Below are 18,045 nucleotides of genomic sequence, written 5' to 3'. Positions count from 1 at the left end.
CACATCTTGAGGATGTGTTGGAACTAAGTTTCAAAACCTAGCCTGTAATTGTTAAATGTGTTGCACTTCCTAAACATCTGGACACTTATCAGTTTGGGGAGGGCTTCTCCTATGTACATATAACTTTTAAAAATTCTATTTGGATTTCTAAGATGAAATGATTACAGTAATAATTCTGTATATGTTTGTGAACTCTCCCAAAGGGATGGCCTTCCCTGTGGATCTCCTGGATAATTACAGTCATGAAGATCTTGAGAGTTCTGGAGAGGATTATCTATCTGAACTTAGATGTGGAGATCCAGAAAATCCGGAATATCTCTCTCTTGTTGATAATATCAAGGTAAGATTGGAATCATTGCTATTTCATTTTAATGTTTACAGATATTCTTTATTTGTACTATTTAAGTCGGTTTTCAAAATCTCCTTCCAGATTCCTGAAACTGTGTTGTCAAATAGGTAATGAGCACTCACTGCAGGCTCGCTAATCACCATCTAGATTAGGAAGGAAAAAACTCAACAAATAATCTCCAGTACAAGAGAATATATGTAGCACAGCACTGAACTGTGAAATCCTTGGTGCACTCTGAGCTTGGTTGTTTGCTTGCAGACATGTCATTACTTGACCAGATAAACATCATTAGCGCTATTTAATATGTGCTTTGCTCTCTGTTTATATGCAGTAGCTTGCTCTGCCGGGTGTTGGTGAGGGGTCTCACATCATTTTTACATGCCATTCAAAAGTGACAGTAAGAAAACTAAGAAGGAAGTAAAAATAACTAGAACACATCCTCTCCAGCAGCCATCAACTCCAGGCAAAATAATAATAATAAAAAGATAAACAATGCTCTAATTAAGAAACTACTAAATAGTTTCTTGAACTACTTGTGGTGAAACTAGCCCTACCAACACTAGAAGGGCAAGTAACTGAATATAAATAGGGAGCAATCTACACACCTTCTAGCACTGATGAAGTTACCCAGTTGAGTGATGAAATGTCTGCAAACAAATAACCAAGCTCAGAGAGCATCGAGGATTCCACAGTCTTCTGTTATTGCTGTTTCAGAAGTTTAACAGCTGGACTTTTATTTTTAGATTGCAGCCTTGAGTCCTTAATAATTGATTCAGCAAAACAAAAGGCTTACTATTTTGTGTGTTCTTTTGCCATTTTATCTTAGCCTTTAAATGCTGGAAGGTTGGGGCAAATGAACTTATTATTGTTTCTATTGTATGTCTTAATGATTTCTTTTATTTATTTATTCAATTAATTTAATTAATTTAATATTTAATCATATGTATGCCAACCATCTTTACAACTCGAGGAAGCTTATAATAAATAACTATGATATATTTATATAAACAAAACCAGTTAAAGCTAGTAAATACTGTTAATAAATTATTGCTAGTGTTAGGCATATTTTTGTCATTCAGTGGACTGATGTCACCATTTTGTCATCAAAAAAACTCATCAGAATCATTAGGGGTGCATCTGATCTCTGCAGGGAAGCTTTTCCCCACAAAAGAATGCTCAGAGTATCATTCTTGGGTCCCAGCTCTCCCCTCCCCCTCAAGTCATTTGAGAATGGGTAACCAGAGCATTCTTTCCCAGTTAGGGTGGGCATATTGTTGCTCCTGAATGGAACAAAGCTCTAAGTTAGGGGTGTCAAACTGGTGGCCCATCACACACAGGCCACACACACACACATACACATGGCTCCTCAAAGGCAAAAAATATCACGATGCATCACGTGATGTCACGTAATGCAGTTGAGTTTGACACTTGTGCTCTTAAGTCAAAGTGGATCATACATGTGACCAGCTTCTTGAGTTCACATAGAAGCCTACTGACAGCCAAAGTAGATAATATTCTGCTAAATTGACTAATGCCAGTCCAAAAACAAGCTATTGTATTATGTACCAGCTACCACTTCCTTCAAGGACAGCTCCACATAGAAAGAATTGCATAGATAATGTGATGTTATCAATGTTATGGGCATGAGTCTCTCTCTGTAATGTCTCTTGGTTTAAGAATGTACTGTCAGCAATTTCCAGAGCCAAATGAATAGAAATAACAATGATGAACTTTCTCTCTCTCTCCCCCTCTCCGTCTCTCCCCCTCTCCGTCTCTCTCTCTCTCTCTCTCTCTCTCTCTCTTAGGTTCCAATTTGTTTGTCAACTGTAGGCTTCATCCCCCTTTATGGCGGAGAAGAAAGACACAAAGTCCTTGCTTTATTTGCACCGGAGGATTCGCTTGCAGGTTTCTCTTACATTTTGAATTGTAACAGTGTAGTATTTTGATCTGAGTTATTCTTTTTTCGGTTCCCATGTTGTATGTTGCTTTTGTGTTGTATCATGTTGTATGATAAGAGAGGTTTAGAAATACTGTAGAAATCATGATAAAACGGGGATGCAATTGAAACTGGGGGAAAAGCCTTTTGGTGTGAATAGCTTCTCCCTTCCAGTTTTATAACGTTTGAAAGACTTGATTCAATCATTGATTGCATGTAGAACCCACAGATCTTTTGAAAATGAACATATGATGGGATAACCTAGCTGGGAAGTGACTGCTTCTTAAATGGAACCGATCCCAGCTTTCTAAGAAATGCATTTACTGAACATGCATTTAGTATTATAATTAAGAATAAAACCAATGTGAAATATATATCTCTGCAACCAATGATATTTACTAGGCATAATTAGAATTGAAAGACTGAACACATTCTTACTTTACATTCTTTTCCTCTTTGAGCTGTTGCCTTGTTTCTGGCTGATCAGTGGTGGACTATCGATGATATTTTGAGAACATCATCTCCTTCTAGAGAAGGACTTCTACGGGTAAATAAAGTTGTACCTCTAGTAAAGTATTTGATAATGAAATCTAAAGCTTAACATAAATAAAAGAAATGTCTGGCTTATTCAAGTGTGCAGTCTGATTTACTTGGAATAGAATTGCCTCTGTATACAGTTAAGCTGTGTCAAACATTTTGAATTGTGGTGATGAGTAGTTTATAATATGGACAATGCCTCAAATAAGGATTTATGACTGCAATTGTTTTATATTTCTAGCATCTCTCATAATTGGTCATAATTGGTCATTACTAGGGCTGCTGGGATTTGCAGTTCACCTGTGGGTTTCTTATTGTTTTACTGTATAATCCAAGCTAACTTCATTCAAATTATTTTATTTCAATGAGTTCTGAGCTCTGAAGAATTAGCCGTCCGATCCCAACATTATCGGATTTATATATTTTCTTTCTGTATCCTCATTTTTGAGCCACTTTAAATCAACTTCATAGTATAGGATTGCCCTAATAGGTTTGTCCATTCCTCATTTTTATTTTATTAATAAATATGTATATCTACTTTTTCCCAAACTGTTTGAGGTGCTTTAGAAATATAAGCAAATTAACTAACAACTAAAACCATAATCAAAAATAAAACCACATTCTGCTTTCATTCTTTTGGAAGTATAAATATGGATTTTAACTATATGAGACTTCGGGCTATGTTTTCTAATTCATATGTGTTTTTGTAGGCAAAAACAATTGGGGAAAGAGTGGTTCTTTATGTGCTCAACAGAATAATTTATCGTAAACAAGAAATTGAGAAAAATGAGGTCCCGTTCCTTTGCCATGGTAGCCACGATTATGCAAAAATTCTGTGGAAGAAAGGAATGGCTATTGGTTTTTATTCTATAAAACTGCCAGGTAAGTCTGTTCTTCCAAATGGAAAAATTAATTTAATATGAGGCAAAAAAACAAATAAACAAGCCAATCTTTTAACTTCACTTGTAAAGAACCAGTCTATGTCCACAATTCCCTTGCATTTTTATTTTGGAAATGGCAAGGAACACTTTTACCTATTCAGTAGGATACAGAAAAGGACATTCCTTTGGAGCTGGTTGTGGTTATTAGTGATGATGGTGGGATTGCTGTTGGTGAAACTGCTTATCAACCTGACTACTATCCCTGAAGGTAGCATAAACTTGTAAAATTGTCTTTATAGAAATCATATAGTTCTAGGAGCCTAGGAAACAGCTTTATAACAAATTTATAGAAAGAGGTAATCCTTAAAAGTTTTCTAGTTCAGAAAAAAAATGTTTACACCTATCTAGATGACTTTCATTTTATTGGCTCCAACCCAAGCTTTTACTGCAGCTGTGCATTGATATAGCATTTGTCATACAATCTGACAGAAGATTATGGAAGATTTTGGGCTTCCATTCATGATTCTACATCTTCAGAGCAGTCTCAGCATGGATGGCAAGCTTGTCAGCACTGTATCTGTGATTAATCATGTTGGTTCAGACTGAGATACGCTGGTAGCATTATGAACATTGTGAGAATATAAGTTTATTTCAATTCTCAATGCCAAATATGGACACTCAAAGTTGGAAATCAATGAAAAAAGGAAATTAAAGAAGGAAATTAAATTCTTACAGAATAAGCCAGGGTTACCTCTTCAGCTCTCAAATCTACTTATCCAGATTTAAATGCAGTTGAGTGAGATTGATGTCACCAAACTTGCTAATTCTTGACATCTTAAATTAAATCCTATTTAAAGTTATCGGCTCATTTCCTTGTCTTTACAGACTGCTAAAAGATAGGACAGATCACCAGTGACTTTGTTCCTTTATTGCTATTCTCACATGGAGAATACATCTATTTTAACTGAGGGCCTCAGAGCAAACTTCCCTTTGTTCTTTCTTCTTGTAAGCAGAAAACAATCCTCCTTTGTTCAGTTTAAAATTGCAATAGTTTTAAAAAAGCCATGTAATGAATGTCTAAAGAACCTGGTGAATTAGTAATGATTGCTTGTTCTCTCTCTCCCTCCCCCTCCCCCTCCCCACCCTCTCTTAATTTCCAAGGAAATTGCCAAGTGCAACAAATTATATGGCCTTGAAAAGCTCTTAGAAATTTGATATTTGGCCAGATGGCCCTCCCTTCTGCCATGACTTGCCAAACCTTGGGGGAGAGTAAAAACCAGATGGCAAGGGATTCTTTTGTTTTGGTTGCTGATATTTGGACTTTCTTGAATAATTTTGTGCAGAGTTTTTAGAAAGGTTAGACCAGGGGTCTCCAACCTTGGCAACTTTAAGCCTGGAGAGCTGGCTGGGGAATTCTGGGAGTTGAAGTCCTCCAGGCTTAAAGTTGCCAAGTTTGGAGACCTCTGGGTTAGAGGGTGGTTTGCCTATTTTTGGAATCGTACATTCCTATTAGTAGAGAGCAGGTTTGCCTAACCTGCTCCTTTGTTACTTGCAGGCTGGAGCAGTGAGGATCAAATTCCATAGTAGGTTACTTTCATACTGCTTGCTCCTAGTTTGCCAACCCTGATTGCATATAGGGTTGTCATCTGTGTTCATGTCATCAGTTTGATAATGCCTGGTCTGGAGTAGCTATGGTAGCAATAAGAAGATAACACCTCCCCTCCACCCCCCAGATTCTTTGCAAAGTTTAGGGAAGACTAAGATTTTGTTCCTGGGTATAAAAAAAACCCAGACTGTATGATTTCATAATCCATAACCTGACCTTTTAGCTTATTCTAATTTGAAGAATGTGAAGAGCCAGTTAAAAATTAATAGGCTCATTAGGCCTACAGACTGTTATCTGGATTTTGCTTGCATTACATGCACAATAATCAGGACAGGTCCAATGGAAAGGACAAAAGATCCCCTTACAATGATCTAAAAGAATGTGATGGACTTTAGAGCAGGGGTCTCCAACCGTGGCAACTTTAAGACTTCTGGACTTCTCAACTTCCAGAGTTCCACAGCCAGCTTTGCTGGGAGTTGAAGTCCACAAGTCTTAAAGTTGCCAAGGTTGGAAACCTCTGCTTTAGAGCTGGGTGATGATTGCATGGCGAATATTATGGAGCCAATTATTGTCATTAAAGTTAAAAAACGTATTTTTATCAGTCTTTTAAAGTTTAAGGCTTTTATAGATTTTTTGTATTTTATTATTGTTGCCCAGAGCCCTTGGTATGTATATTTGAAAACTTATTTTAGGGAAATAAAATGTCTCAGGTATGTAAAAATAACTTTTCCTGAAATGCTAATTAGAATTGGCTATTGTGTTTGCAGGGAGCATTTGTAGTGCTTTTCTTACTCAGAGCTATCAGCTTCCTGTTCTGGACACAATGTTTGTGAGGAAGAAACATCAGAACAAAGACTTTGGCCTTCTGATGCTGGAAGATTTTGTGGATTCTTTCACAGAAGATGCTCTTGGTTTACGTTTTCCTCTGACATCTTTCATGCGTACTGGTAAGACCTGCAAGATACTTCAGAATGTTCACTGTTTGCAATTTAGGAATAGAGCTAGGTTGGCCAAAATGTACCCAAATCTAAGTCCAAAGTGCTGGAAATGTAATCAACATCAAGGTACCTTCTTTCATGTCTGGTGGTTGTGCCCCGAAGCAAAAAAGTACTGGGTCAAGATACAGGGATGATTACAGGATATAACAAAATGCCAAATTGAACTGAACCCAGAAACGTTTCTCTTGGGAATGTTTAAGACAAAACTTGATAAAAGAACAAGATATTTGATTTTGCACGGATTGCGTTTGCGCAATATTGGAAACTCAGTAACATTCCACCAGAGAGTCTGATTATCCAAAAAGTATATGATTATGCAGAAATGGATAGGCTTATTATAGATTTACAAGAAAAAGAAGATTCAGAATACTATGCGGTCTGGGAAAATAGGTACACATGGACAACCAATAGAAATAGAAAACAAAATATATATATAAGGCCATTGATGATTAGATGTCTATAATGTATATAGAAATTATGGAAGGTAGATCCAAAATATACAGTAATGTCACGGTTCTGTTGAATATGTACAATTGTTATGAAAAAAGAAAATCGTAATAAAAATAAAATTCAAAAAAAAGGAATAGAGTTTGATATTCTGAAAGGATATTGCATATCCTTTCCGTGGGCAGTGATAGCTCAGGCTGTAAGAAGCCTGTTATTAGAACACAGCAGCCTGCAGTTACTGCAGGTTCAAGCCCGACCCAAGGTTGACTCAGCCTTCCATCCTTTATAAGGTAGGTAAAATGAGGACCCAGATTGTTGGGGGGGCAATAAGTTGACTTTGTAAATATACAAATAGAATGAGACTATTGCCTTATACACTGTAAGCCGCCCTGAGTCTTCAGAGAAGGGCGGGATATAAATGTAAATTAAAAAAAAAAATCTCAGTTATCAGAACATATATTTTTTTTGCATTCTTGCTATTTTAGCTTCAATTCCATCCTTATACACACAAGACACAAATATCTGAGAAATTTAGGTAAGGCCTGTAATCTTTTAAGAACATTATTAAAGGATTCCCTGAGCTGTAACATCCTAGGTATTGAATTGCCTATATTCAGCACTGCTTTCATCGGCATATTATGCAAGACAAACGTTTAGCAGTCCAAGAGCTATCTGTGGCTTTTAAAGCAGTTGTATTCAACTTGGATAGATGTACTACATGTACCTGTTCTCTACAATCTGCAGAGTGCTCTTGTGCTTCTGTCTGTGACACAGTTAGGTTTTTAATGCACCCTTTTAAAGCAAATGCTAAAATAAAAGTGTTGCCATATTTTGTGGGAGAGAGTGGGAAGCTTGTAAAATAAAATAAAAACACATCTGTATGATGGATGGTTTACTGAATGAGTTCTATTTATCTTGCTCAGCTTGCCAGAAGTACTTTGAAAGATATCCAGGGGATCGTGACCTTCTGTGGGAAGTTGAAGGCATAGGCCACTGGCACCAGCGAACACCTATAGCTACTGTTTTGCAGAGAGAAAGTTTAAAACTCAAAGGTAGGAGATATTGACACATAATGCAGTTGGACAAAAAATAGAGTCTGAGAATTTTTACTAGCCTGTGGGTGTTTTCCTGAGGTTCTAGAAAGATTTCTGTTGTTTAAGAACAACAAAGACAAACTTCCTTACAAACCAAGCTGTGGAACTGAAAGAAGATTGCTTGGGGTAAGGGAACCAGAACAGATTTGGTGGTCGAAGATTATTGTGTTGCTGTAAAAAGCAAAGTCCCAGCTTCCAGGTCTAGGACAACCTGCTGTGGCTAATTCACTGTTGCCACGGGAACTCACGGTGAGGTGTCCTGTAGTGAGTTGTCTCATGGGAAGAGGGCCACAGTGAGTTGCCCCATTCCAGCCTTCCAGATGGGCTCAGAATTCTGTGCTGTAAGGACTAGTGTAAACCTTTCTATGGTTGTCCAAATGGGAGTTCTGTAATGGTTCTAGTGGAGAAGAGAACAGAGCCTGCTCTTTTAGTTAGCTTAGGTCTGCCCGCAGAAAAAGGCAAAAAAGAATGTTATTATCAACAGATATTATTATTATTATTATTATTATTATTATTATTATTATTATTATTATTATTATTATTATTATTATTATTATTAATTAAACTTTTATACCGCCCTTCTCCCGAAGGACTCAGGGCGGTGTACAGCCTTCATTTAAAACAGTTAATATACATATTAAAATAACAATTAAAAAGCTTATTCAATAAGGCCGAAATTAAAACCGTCCAATTGACCATATAAAATACCCAATAAAATTACCATTAAAAATTTAAAATTTAGAATTTAGAATTTAAAAATCAGGCCAGTCCCGCTTGTATAAATAAATAAGTTTTCAGTTCATATTGGGGGATAGTATTTTATAATGGTTACATTTTTAATTTTTCCCCCTATGAACAAGAAGCCTTGCAAATAGAAGCTAACACTTCCCAGAATGAGGAACGGTTTCTGCACTCTTCCACGGATAACAGCCCATCGCACGAACTGGCAATTGACCCCTGTGAAACACACTTAAGTGTAGGTATAAAATAGCTTCTTTTGAATTATTTAATACCTGCTCTGTGTTTTATATGTACACATATGATTTTATTAAATTTCCCTTTTCAAAATCCTTAATGTTTTTACTGAAGTAGAAAAATGGGAAACTTCTTACAATATCCAATTTTACTTGCATTGCTTTTTCCGCTCCCCAGAGTTTATAATATTCATGTGTAAATAAAGTATACATTTGGAATTGGACTTGAAGCAGTCATGTTTAGTGCTGCTTCTGTTTATGGGCTGCAAAGAAGGCCTCAGATTGTGTAGCATTGTGGTAAGCAGGCAGAAAAAGGCAGAAGACAACTGCAGATGCATCCTGACTTTAATTCAGTTTCAGCAGTGTGTGACATTTCTCCAAATTCCACTGTCAAAAATCATCAGGAAATTGCAATTTTATCGGTGTGATTTTTTTAATTTTAGGCAGTAAAAATGGGATCAAAACCTTTAATTCTCCCCACCATTCAAATCTATAAAAACCATAGAGGAAAAGAGATTGAACCTTATTTAGCTATATTAACAATGTTTTCCTAATAGATTATCTCAGACTGTACAGATGAGGGTTTTGGTGAAACATAGTTTAAACGTTTTGTAGTTCTTCAGTTCTCTCATATACAGGTGAAACTCAAAAAATTAGAATATCGTGCAAAAGTTCATTTATTTCAGTAATGCAACTTTAGGTGAAACTAATATGTGAGATAGACTCATTACATGCAAAGCGAGATAGTTCACGCCTTGATTTGTCATAATTTTGATGATTATGGTTTACAGCTCATGAAAACCCCAAATTCACAATCTTAGAAAATTAGAATATTGTGAAAAGGTTCAATATTCTAGGCTCAAAGTGTCCCACTCTAATCAGCTAATTAAGCCATAACACCTGCAAAGGGTTCCTGAACTTTTAAATGGTCTCCCAGTCTGGTTCAGTAGGAATCACAATCATGGGAAAGACTGCTGACCTGACAGTTGTGCAGAAAACCATCATTGACATCCTCCATAAGGAGGGAAAGCCTCAAAAGGTAATTGCAAAAGAAGTTGGATGTTCCCAAAGTGCTGTATCAAAGCACATTAATAAAAAGTCATGTGGAAGGGAAAAGTGTGGAAGAAAAAGGTGCACAAGCAGCAGGGATGACCGCAGCCTGGAGAGGATTGTCAGGAAAAGGCCATTCAAAAGTATTGGGGACTTCCACAAGGAGTGGAGTGAGGCATATGCCTCACATATGATGCATGCTTATACTTTTCAGAGGTCCGATATTGTTCTATGTAAAATCCTTGTTTTATTGATTTCATGTAATATTCTAATTTTCTGAGATTGTGAATTTGGGATTTTCATGAGCTGTAAACCATAATCTTCAAAATTATGACAAATCAAGGCATGAACTGTCTCACTTTGCATGTAATGAGTCTATCTCATATATTAGTTTCATCTTTTAAGTTGCATTACTGAAATAAATGAACTTTTGCACGATATTCTAATTTTTTGAGTTTCGCCTATATGTTAAATTTCCAGTTTCTTCCCCCTTTTTCTTCTCTCTTTAAATTATGTATTTATTTTAACTTTTTATATTTATGTTTTGTTAAGTAAAAAAATCAGTATGGACATGTAGCTGAATGAATGGAAGAAATCTATTAGCGGTGGTTTACTTTAAAGAGTTTTGGTTTTATGTTATGGATTTATAAACTGAAGTCTTCCTGTTTTTAGGTTGATGTCCATACAAATAAAGATGGCTTCGATGTATACGAAGGTACCTCTGAAGGTAAAAAAAAAATGCATTATGCATCTTTTTTGGAAAAGATTCTTCTTCTATTATTTACTTTGTTCATGAATGCATATGATTAGAAGAAGTACTTCAAAAGGAAGCTTATTAATAGAGGAGCCCTCAATTGTGTGTGTGTGTGTTTTTTAAAATATTCATTTATCTTCTCCCTACTTCCAAACTCCACAATTTGGGCTCCCTCCCCACTCGCTCCTTCTTCCCTCCCTCCCCTCTCTCCCTCCCTCCCCACCCCTCTCTCACACACAGAAACACAATTTATTTTGATACTACAACTGCAGAAAGCTTCAGAATATTGATGGAAAAAATTATACCAATAGTAAGGTTCATGTGATGGCTTTAAGGCTGGAGACAGCTGGACTGTGGTTGAGCATGAGATGAAAGGAGACCACGTTGTCTCTGCTCTCCAGAGTTCTCGTGACACTTCCTTCCTGGTGTAGTACTATTGATAGATGGTTATTTGGTTGCCCTCACATCTCCTTGGGAGATTCTATTATCTGGCTTTTTCCCTTCCTTCCAGCCCTGTGTAGTTAGACTTTTACAGCCTGCATCTTGTCTTCTGGGGAACATTGATGATGATGATGTGAAAACAAGTCTGCAAGTCTGCCTTTTGGCCCTTACGCATTTGAAGCATGTAGTCAGAGAAAACAGTACTCCCTCTCCTTTGAATGGGTTGGAACAAAATGTAATTTAAAAATCAACTGTGTTAAAAATAAGAAAAAATAAAATGTAAAATTGTATATTTGGTAGCCACATGCGTATACGGGTGGATGAAGTAGGGACCACACTGTTGATAAAATCCCAAATAGCTTCTTAAAAATTAGTCTCCTGTAAAATCCTGTTAGTAGGTAGCACAGATCTGCAGTTCAAAGATGGAACAGAAATATAAGAACTGATTTCATTTTGCATAAATGCAGTGGACTTCAGAGACAAATGTTACTAGAAATGATAAAGCCGGTCAAATTCACAGGACATGAATCATAAAATATAATGGGGGGGAAAATAAACCTAATCAACAAAATAGAGACTGCCCTCCCAATCTTTCGAACATGATCAAGTCAAACCCAGCTCATTTCTTTTCTTAATCTCATTAAACCCAAATTGACCTCCCTGTCCCAGATAACTGCAGCCACTGCAATCCCATCTAGACATAATAGAAGTCTTCCCACCCGCTCCAGCCCAGCCCAGCCCAGCCCAGCCCAAGGGCAGAGCCCAGCCCTGGCAGAGAATTGTAAACTACAGAAATCCCAACATTCCATCCTTTATCAGCAGTTAAACATTCCTTTAACAAAGAACTTCCCCAGTTCTGCCCTCTTCAAGGGCCACTTTGCCTAACAATAGAAATACTCCCAGTTACAGGAATAAGGACCTGCCTAGCTTCCCCAAACTGTGTTGCAATAAACTTGTTTTATTCCTCAGTGTTGTGCTTCCTTGGCAAAAATCAGTGTTGTGCTTCCTCGGCAAAAATCCACAACATAAAATCCTGACAGTGTTCTGGGAATCTGTGATTACCTGGATATACTTTTTTCCTAAATATATCCTACTGTTAAACAGAGAGTTCAGGCTATGGTCCCTGGGCTGTTGCCATTAAGTTTCAGGGGCTCCAGTCCAGAACTTTCACTCTTACCTCCATTTCCCAGAAAGAAAGGTGTTCATTATTTATTTTTTCAAATTGATTAGTCCCCCGACTTCAGTGGACTCTGAACAGTATATAAAACAAACAAAAAATCCATAAAAACAGATAAAACATCAAACCATACACAGCCCAGGCTGAAACAACCTAATAAATAATCCAAATCAAACAAGAGGGCCTGATAAATAGAATAATATATTGACACATCGACCTAGGCCTGCAACTTTTTAGAATTTTCCAGAACCCTAGGTGAGAAAGCACTATCCTTAGGGGAATACTGTTCCAGAGGGCGGGGGCCATGACAGAGGAGGCACACTTCTTCAATCCTACATGATGATAACATTTAATAGAGGGGACCTGTGCCATCTGTGCAGGAAGAAACAATTTGAGACAAGAGGTCCCTCAGATATCTAGGCCCTATGTTATATAGGGCCTTATAGGTAGTAACTACAATAGCACTTTGAATTGTGCTCAGAAGCCAACTGACAGCCAATAAAGCTTGGGTAGCAGTGGTGACATATGGGCATATCAAAAAATTCCTGTTTCTGCTTGTGCTGCTGTATTTTGAACTATCTGTAGGTCCTGGGTAATCTTCAAGGGCAGCCCCATGTACAGCGTATTGCAATAATCCAATTGTTAGGAGACTAAATGTGAGTGACAGTTTCCAGAATCTCTCCATCAAGAAAGGGCAAAACTGGCGCACAATTTTTACTTGTGCAAAGGTCCTCCCAGCCACAGCTTCCACTTGTTTTTTTAACAAGTCCAGAAAGACTCCAAAGTTGTGCACCGGTCTTGAATGGGAAGTGCAGTCCCATTCAAGACCAAGGATGGTAACATTCCTGACACAGAGGGCCAAACAGCCACGTCAACTTAGTTTTGAATTAAAATCTGTTCCACTCCATCCAGATCCAAACAGCCTCCAGACATCAGATTGAAATACTTGAAAATTGGCACATCATATCTCCATGGCACAGGACCGGGTTACTTACGGGACCGCCTACTGTCACCAACAGCCTCCCATCGACCTGTGCACTCCCATAGGAGGGCCTCATCAGGGTGCCGTCAGTTAAACAATGTCGACTGGCGAATCCTAGGGGGAGGGCCTTGTCTGTGGGGGGCCCTGCCCTTTGGAATGAGTTGCCTCCGGGGTTGGGCCAACTCCCCGACCTCCGAACATTCAAACGCGAACTCAAGACTCTGTTATTTCATCGGGCAGGGCTAGTCTAACGAAACTTTTAAATTGGGGTTTTATGATGGTTTTATGTTAGTTTTTAATTTGATTTGGCCAAATTTTTAGAATTGATTTTTTAATAAGCTTTTAATGTTTGTTTATGTTTTTATCTTTGGCTGTAAACCGCCCTGAGTCCTTCGGGAGAAGGGCGGTATAAAAATCCTATCAATCAATCAATCAATCAATCAATCAATCAATCAATATCTTTAAGTGCGGTAAAAATACCTCCTACGCATTAGTAACACATTGTTAAAGCAATTAAATATTTTGAATTTGTCATGTATCTTGGTATTATTTGTATACAAAGTTAAGTTTTGTGGTGTTTTTTTCCTTCTCCAGAACTTACTGCTTTACCAATTCCTACTCGATCACGAAGCAATCATCTGAAACGTCCAAAGTTGGGGAAAAGAATTCAAGAACCTGGAGTTTCTGAAACTGAAGATGTAAATACTTCTCAAACATCGGGAAACAGGTACAGGATGTGATTCAATAAAATTACAAATGAACAATCTCTGAATGTGTCTTGCACATATTTGTACAGAAAGACAGTATGTCATTTCACACTGAATAATATATACAGTATTATTATATATATTACTGTTAAAACTGTGAAATTCTGGAAATGAATGTAAATCTGCATAAAATTTAGCATCAGTAGCAGGGCAATACCTTTTATCAAGTTCAATCAAAGTAGTTAAAACCAGTCTTGCAAGTTTTCAAATTCTCTATAACTCTTCACCAGGAAAGAGGTTACAAAAGCTCAGGATTTGGAAGAAACAAAAAGAGTTTAAATATTAGACTAGATATTTCATCTGTGATGACTGTAAGTCATAATCCATCCCAAGTTGAGGATGTAAGACACTAGGCAGGTATTGTCAGTGTTGTGTTACAAAATAGCGTGCTTGGATTTCCTGGTCTCCAAATAATTTGTTCCCACTATTTTTCCTCCATGCTTGAATAACCCAGCAGATTTGAAGGTGCCAACAATTGTTCTTTGCCAGTAAATAATGTATATAATTTAATACAGTCCTAAAAATCAAGTTGTGTGCAAGTTGCTATTGGCAACTTATATATATATATATATTTGTTCTTTTTCCTGTTGCATAGATTGGATCCGATTACTCAGATATCTGAACATTCAGAAGAATTGATAGCTGAGATGGAAGAAAAAGTAATGGACAGCGAGCAAGAAAAGTTAATGGAGAATTCAAAACAATCAGTCCAAGAAACACTCCAGGAGTGTATTCCATCAGAGAAGCAAGATGATAGAGAGGTAAGATGATATCTTTAAAATATGCATTATTTATTACTAGCATTTTTAATCCTGCCTCTGTGACAGTTGTCTTCCATAAGATCACACACCATTTTTAAAAAGTGACATTCCTTGCCATAAAGTTTAGCAACTAGGAATATAAAGATATACAGGATGGAGAGGGGGGAAAGGGGACTGACCTGCAAAGAAAGTTGGAAGGAAGATACAAATAATAATACTCAGTTTTGCCAAGTGTGATCTTTCTTTGTTGACATCCTTTTTGGACAGTGGTTAAACAGATACACCAATCAGCAGTAAAGTCCCTCTTAAAAATGCCGGCCACATGACCACGGAGACGTCTTTGGACAGCGCTGTCTAGATGACTAGCACATATGTGCGAGGGGAACCTTTACCTTTACCTTTACTCTTTCTTTAGTCAGTGGTGGATTGCTACTGGTTCTTCCCGGTTAAGGAAAAATAAGAGAGTTCATTCAAGAAATAAATATTCAGAGAAGTCTTCAATACTACAGTTTGAATGTCCGGTTGTGTCTAAATTCTTCTGGTTGATTCTATATGGATGCATCACTTTGATGTGCTCATGTGGTTTTTTTTGGGGGGGGGTTCTTTTTGTTTTTTGTTTTTGTTTTTTTTAGGAAACCGATATAGAACCCATTAATGGAGAGATAATGGAAAATGCTATCAAGGTATCAATAGTGACTGAAGGATCAACAACAAATGAAGTTCTGGATGGCGAGTCAAAGTTACAATCTGACAGTTCAGAAGAAGCAACTTTAACTTTACTTGTCCCATTAATCCTTGATTCTTCAGGAAAATCCACTGAGGACAGTGATGACAATATTTCAGATAAGGTGAGGGAATGTTAAAACAATGTTTTCAGACTATTTTACATTTGGCCCCTAATTTAATAGCTTTTAATACCAAGCAATGGATTTTATTTTCTTCTTCCAATACTTTGAATTTTAAGTTCTTATTTAGGTTGCAGTATGATCTCCCAGTTATCTTTATCACCGTTTTCCTTATCTCTCTTCACTTTTCTTGTAGTTATTTCATCGGCTTTTCTTCTTAAGTACTCATTTTAAATGTTGCAGTATGTTGAATGGAAATTCATTTGGAAAATGTTTTGCTTTAACAAATGAAACAGTGTTTGTATTTCAGTTTACATTTAACAATTCCATTTGAAAATGAATGAAGTAAAGAAGTATTCTTTGGATTAAAAGCAACATCTATGATATTGCATTTCTTAGGAGTTTTGTAGTGTTCTATATATATTTGACTTACAATGGTGTTTTCTTTCTTCCTTAGGTTGAGAATTTGGCAGAATCTGAGCTGCCAGCAGAAGAGGAGCAGGTTACACCAAGGAAAAGAGGAAATGCCGATCCTGTTTCAGCAGCAGAAAAAGAATCTTCTAATAATGGTCTTTCAAACTCAGTAGCAGGTGAAGCTCCAGAAGAGGCCATTTCTGAAAATGTCTCTCCCAACACAACCTCTTCCTTGGAAGAGCAAAGCGAAGAGGGCGGATCTGACTCCCCAGAAGCCCCCATTGCTCTGGGTCAGGGGGCTCTGATGATGGTTGAATTGGAGGACATCTCTTACCACCAACATTCTGAGGGACAAAAGAACCAAATGGATGAACAGTCTGAAGAGTCAGCTGAGCCAGTGTCTGAGAGAGCTGCTGACAGCAGTTCAGAAGAAGCAGAAATTGAGGTGCCCGTAGTAGACAGGCGGACCTTACGAAGAAAGGCTAAAGGATACAAAGGCCCACCTAAGAAAAAAGGAAAACTAATTTGAACAGAATTGTGGTCAACCTAAGTGGGAATGATTGCCATTTTCATTGTGTTCGTTTCTTCACAGAAAAAGCTGTAAAATTACATACCACTTTAGGATACACATGTATTTAAATACTGGAATCATTCCCAGTTTTTTATAGTCTGTTACTTATTTTGTTGTTTAACTACTACATAAAAGGAACTGAATTGATATGGAAGTAAATGTCTACTTTTGCTAAACAATAATCATAAGACACCAGAAGTTAAAGTGGGGACAGTAACTATAAACCAATTATTTTGGAGATGTTGAAAGTCCTAACAGATGCCACCTTAACAATTGCATTGTTAAGCTGCCTCAAGTGGTTATTTGTAATCCCTCGTGTACAGTAACACATAATTTGTGAAGTGTTAGGCATTTTCTTCATCCCTAAATGGTTACGGTAATTGCACACCTAGATGCTTTTTCAAGTTTATCAGGGATAGGTATATATAATTATAGTTTTTTTTCCCCAAACCCTTTTACTGTTTTTTTGTAGTAAATTTACAAGCCTGTTTTAACAGAAATATAAAATACTTGATATTATTTGTGCTTAGTTTAAAATACCCTTCAACTTTTCTATGGATACTATATACCCACGTTAAAGATTATACAATCCTAACTAAACCTGAATCTTCAATCAGTGTTGAAGTACTCCCAATTATTTTGCCAGTGAATAAAGCTCCTAATGCATAGTAAAGTGTACTTCTTCAAAGTAATTGTAGATTAGACTGTCATAAGAATTTACAGGTATCATTTTCAAAGTATTTGCAGTTGGACAGATTCAGTTTTTGGCTTGAAGCATATTCAGTTTTCAGTTTGAGTATATGCTAGTAAAAATATTAATTTGAAAATACGTGAAAGTGTTCATTTTACTCTTTTCAGTATTGGTCGGCTCCTAGCTGTACAAGCTCTCAGGCTTCTCAATAATAGCTCAGTTGATTGATTTTTTTAAAAATAACTCCTCTTGACATAGAGATGCTGGGTTTTGGTTTTTGTTTTAAAGTGTGTCATGAGAGGTTTTGGCTTTGAGGTTTATGGAGTTGCCAAGTTGTTTGGATTTTCAGCACGATACACATTTTTCTACCAGTGTACATTTTGTATATTGTGTATTAGAATTTGTGCAGAAATCTTAGTTCCAATATAAACACTTTCTATGAAGCACATAAAGAAGCTTGTATCTTGTACTCCCCCCCCTTTTTTTTTTTTGGTTGGTAAAATAAGACATTTTGACAATTTAAGGTTTTTTGCTACTTAGTGCTGAAGTTTTCAAGATGGACAAGCTTAGATAACAGCTTTTGAAAGGAATAGCTATGAATGTTAGATGTATTGAGCTAGATAAACATGCCAAGGGGCTTGATAATTCTCATTCTGTAAAACAAAACAATATTTTGTGAAGTGGTTAAGTGTGACTATAACTATTATGGCTTCTGGATTGGTGGTGATTTAATACTATACTAAACATGTTTTAAATCAGTGTTTTTCCCA

At 36.9% G+C, this 18,045-nt stretch overlaps 1 protein-coding gene across 6 annotated transcripts in view; it reads left to right on the top strand.

The window, feature by feature from the left end:
- The window catches only part of FAM169A (family with sequence similarity 169 member A), a 35,707-nt gene extending 18,070 nt beyond the window's left edge, over positions 1 to 17,637 (top strand). For 5 of the 6 annotated variants that reach the window (XM_058169179.1, XM_058169177.1, XM_058169180.1 and 2 more), the window contains exons 2-13: positions 204 to 340; positions 2,155 to 2,254; positions 2,747 to 2,832; positions 3,533 to 3,704; positions 6,077 to 6,256; positions 7,678 to 7,806; positions 8,709 to 8,824; positions 10,545 to 10,599; positions 13,821 to 13,953; positions 14,589 to 14,754; positions 15,387 to 15,602; positions 16,057 to 17,637. In XM_058169179.1, coding sequence (XP_058025162.1) covers positions 206 to 340; positions 2,155 to 2,254; positions 2,747 to 2,832; positions 3,533 to 3,704; positions 6,077 to 6,256; positions 7,678 to 7,806; positions 8,709 to 8,824; positions 10,545 to 10,599; positions 13,821 to 13,953; positions 14,589 to 14,754; positions 15,387 to 15,602; positions 16,057 to 16,542 — 1,974 coding nt within the window. In that variant the 5' untranslated portion in view covers positions 204 to 205 and the 3' untranslated portion in view covers positions 16,543 to 17,637. The remainder of the gene's footprint in view (positions 1 to 203; positions 341 to 2,154; positions 2,255 to 2,746; positions 2,833 to 3,532; positions 3,705 to 6,076; positions 6,257 to 7,677; positions 7,807 to 8,708; positions 8,825 to 10,544; positions 10,600 to 13,820; positions 13,954 to 14,588; positions 14,755 to 15,386; positions 15,603 to 16,056) is intronic. The other variant, XM_058169178.1, reaches the window with a different exon arrangement.
- The last annotated feature ends 408 nt before the right edge of the window (positions 17,638 to 18,045 follow it).

Source organism: Ahaetulla prasina, chromosome 2 (genome assembly GCF_028640845.1).
Source record: "Ahaetulla prasina isolate Xishuangbanna chromosome 2, ASM2864084v1, whole genome shotgun sequence".
In the NCBI taxonomy this organism is placed as follows: domain Eukaryota; kingdom Metazoa; phylum Chordata; class Lepidosauria; order Squamata; family Colubridae; genus Ahaetulla; species Ahaetulla prasina.
Note: the sequence above shows the minus strand (reverse complement) of the source record. Positions and strands in the feature narration are given on the sequence as shown.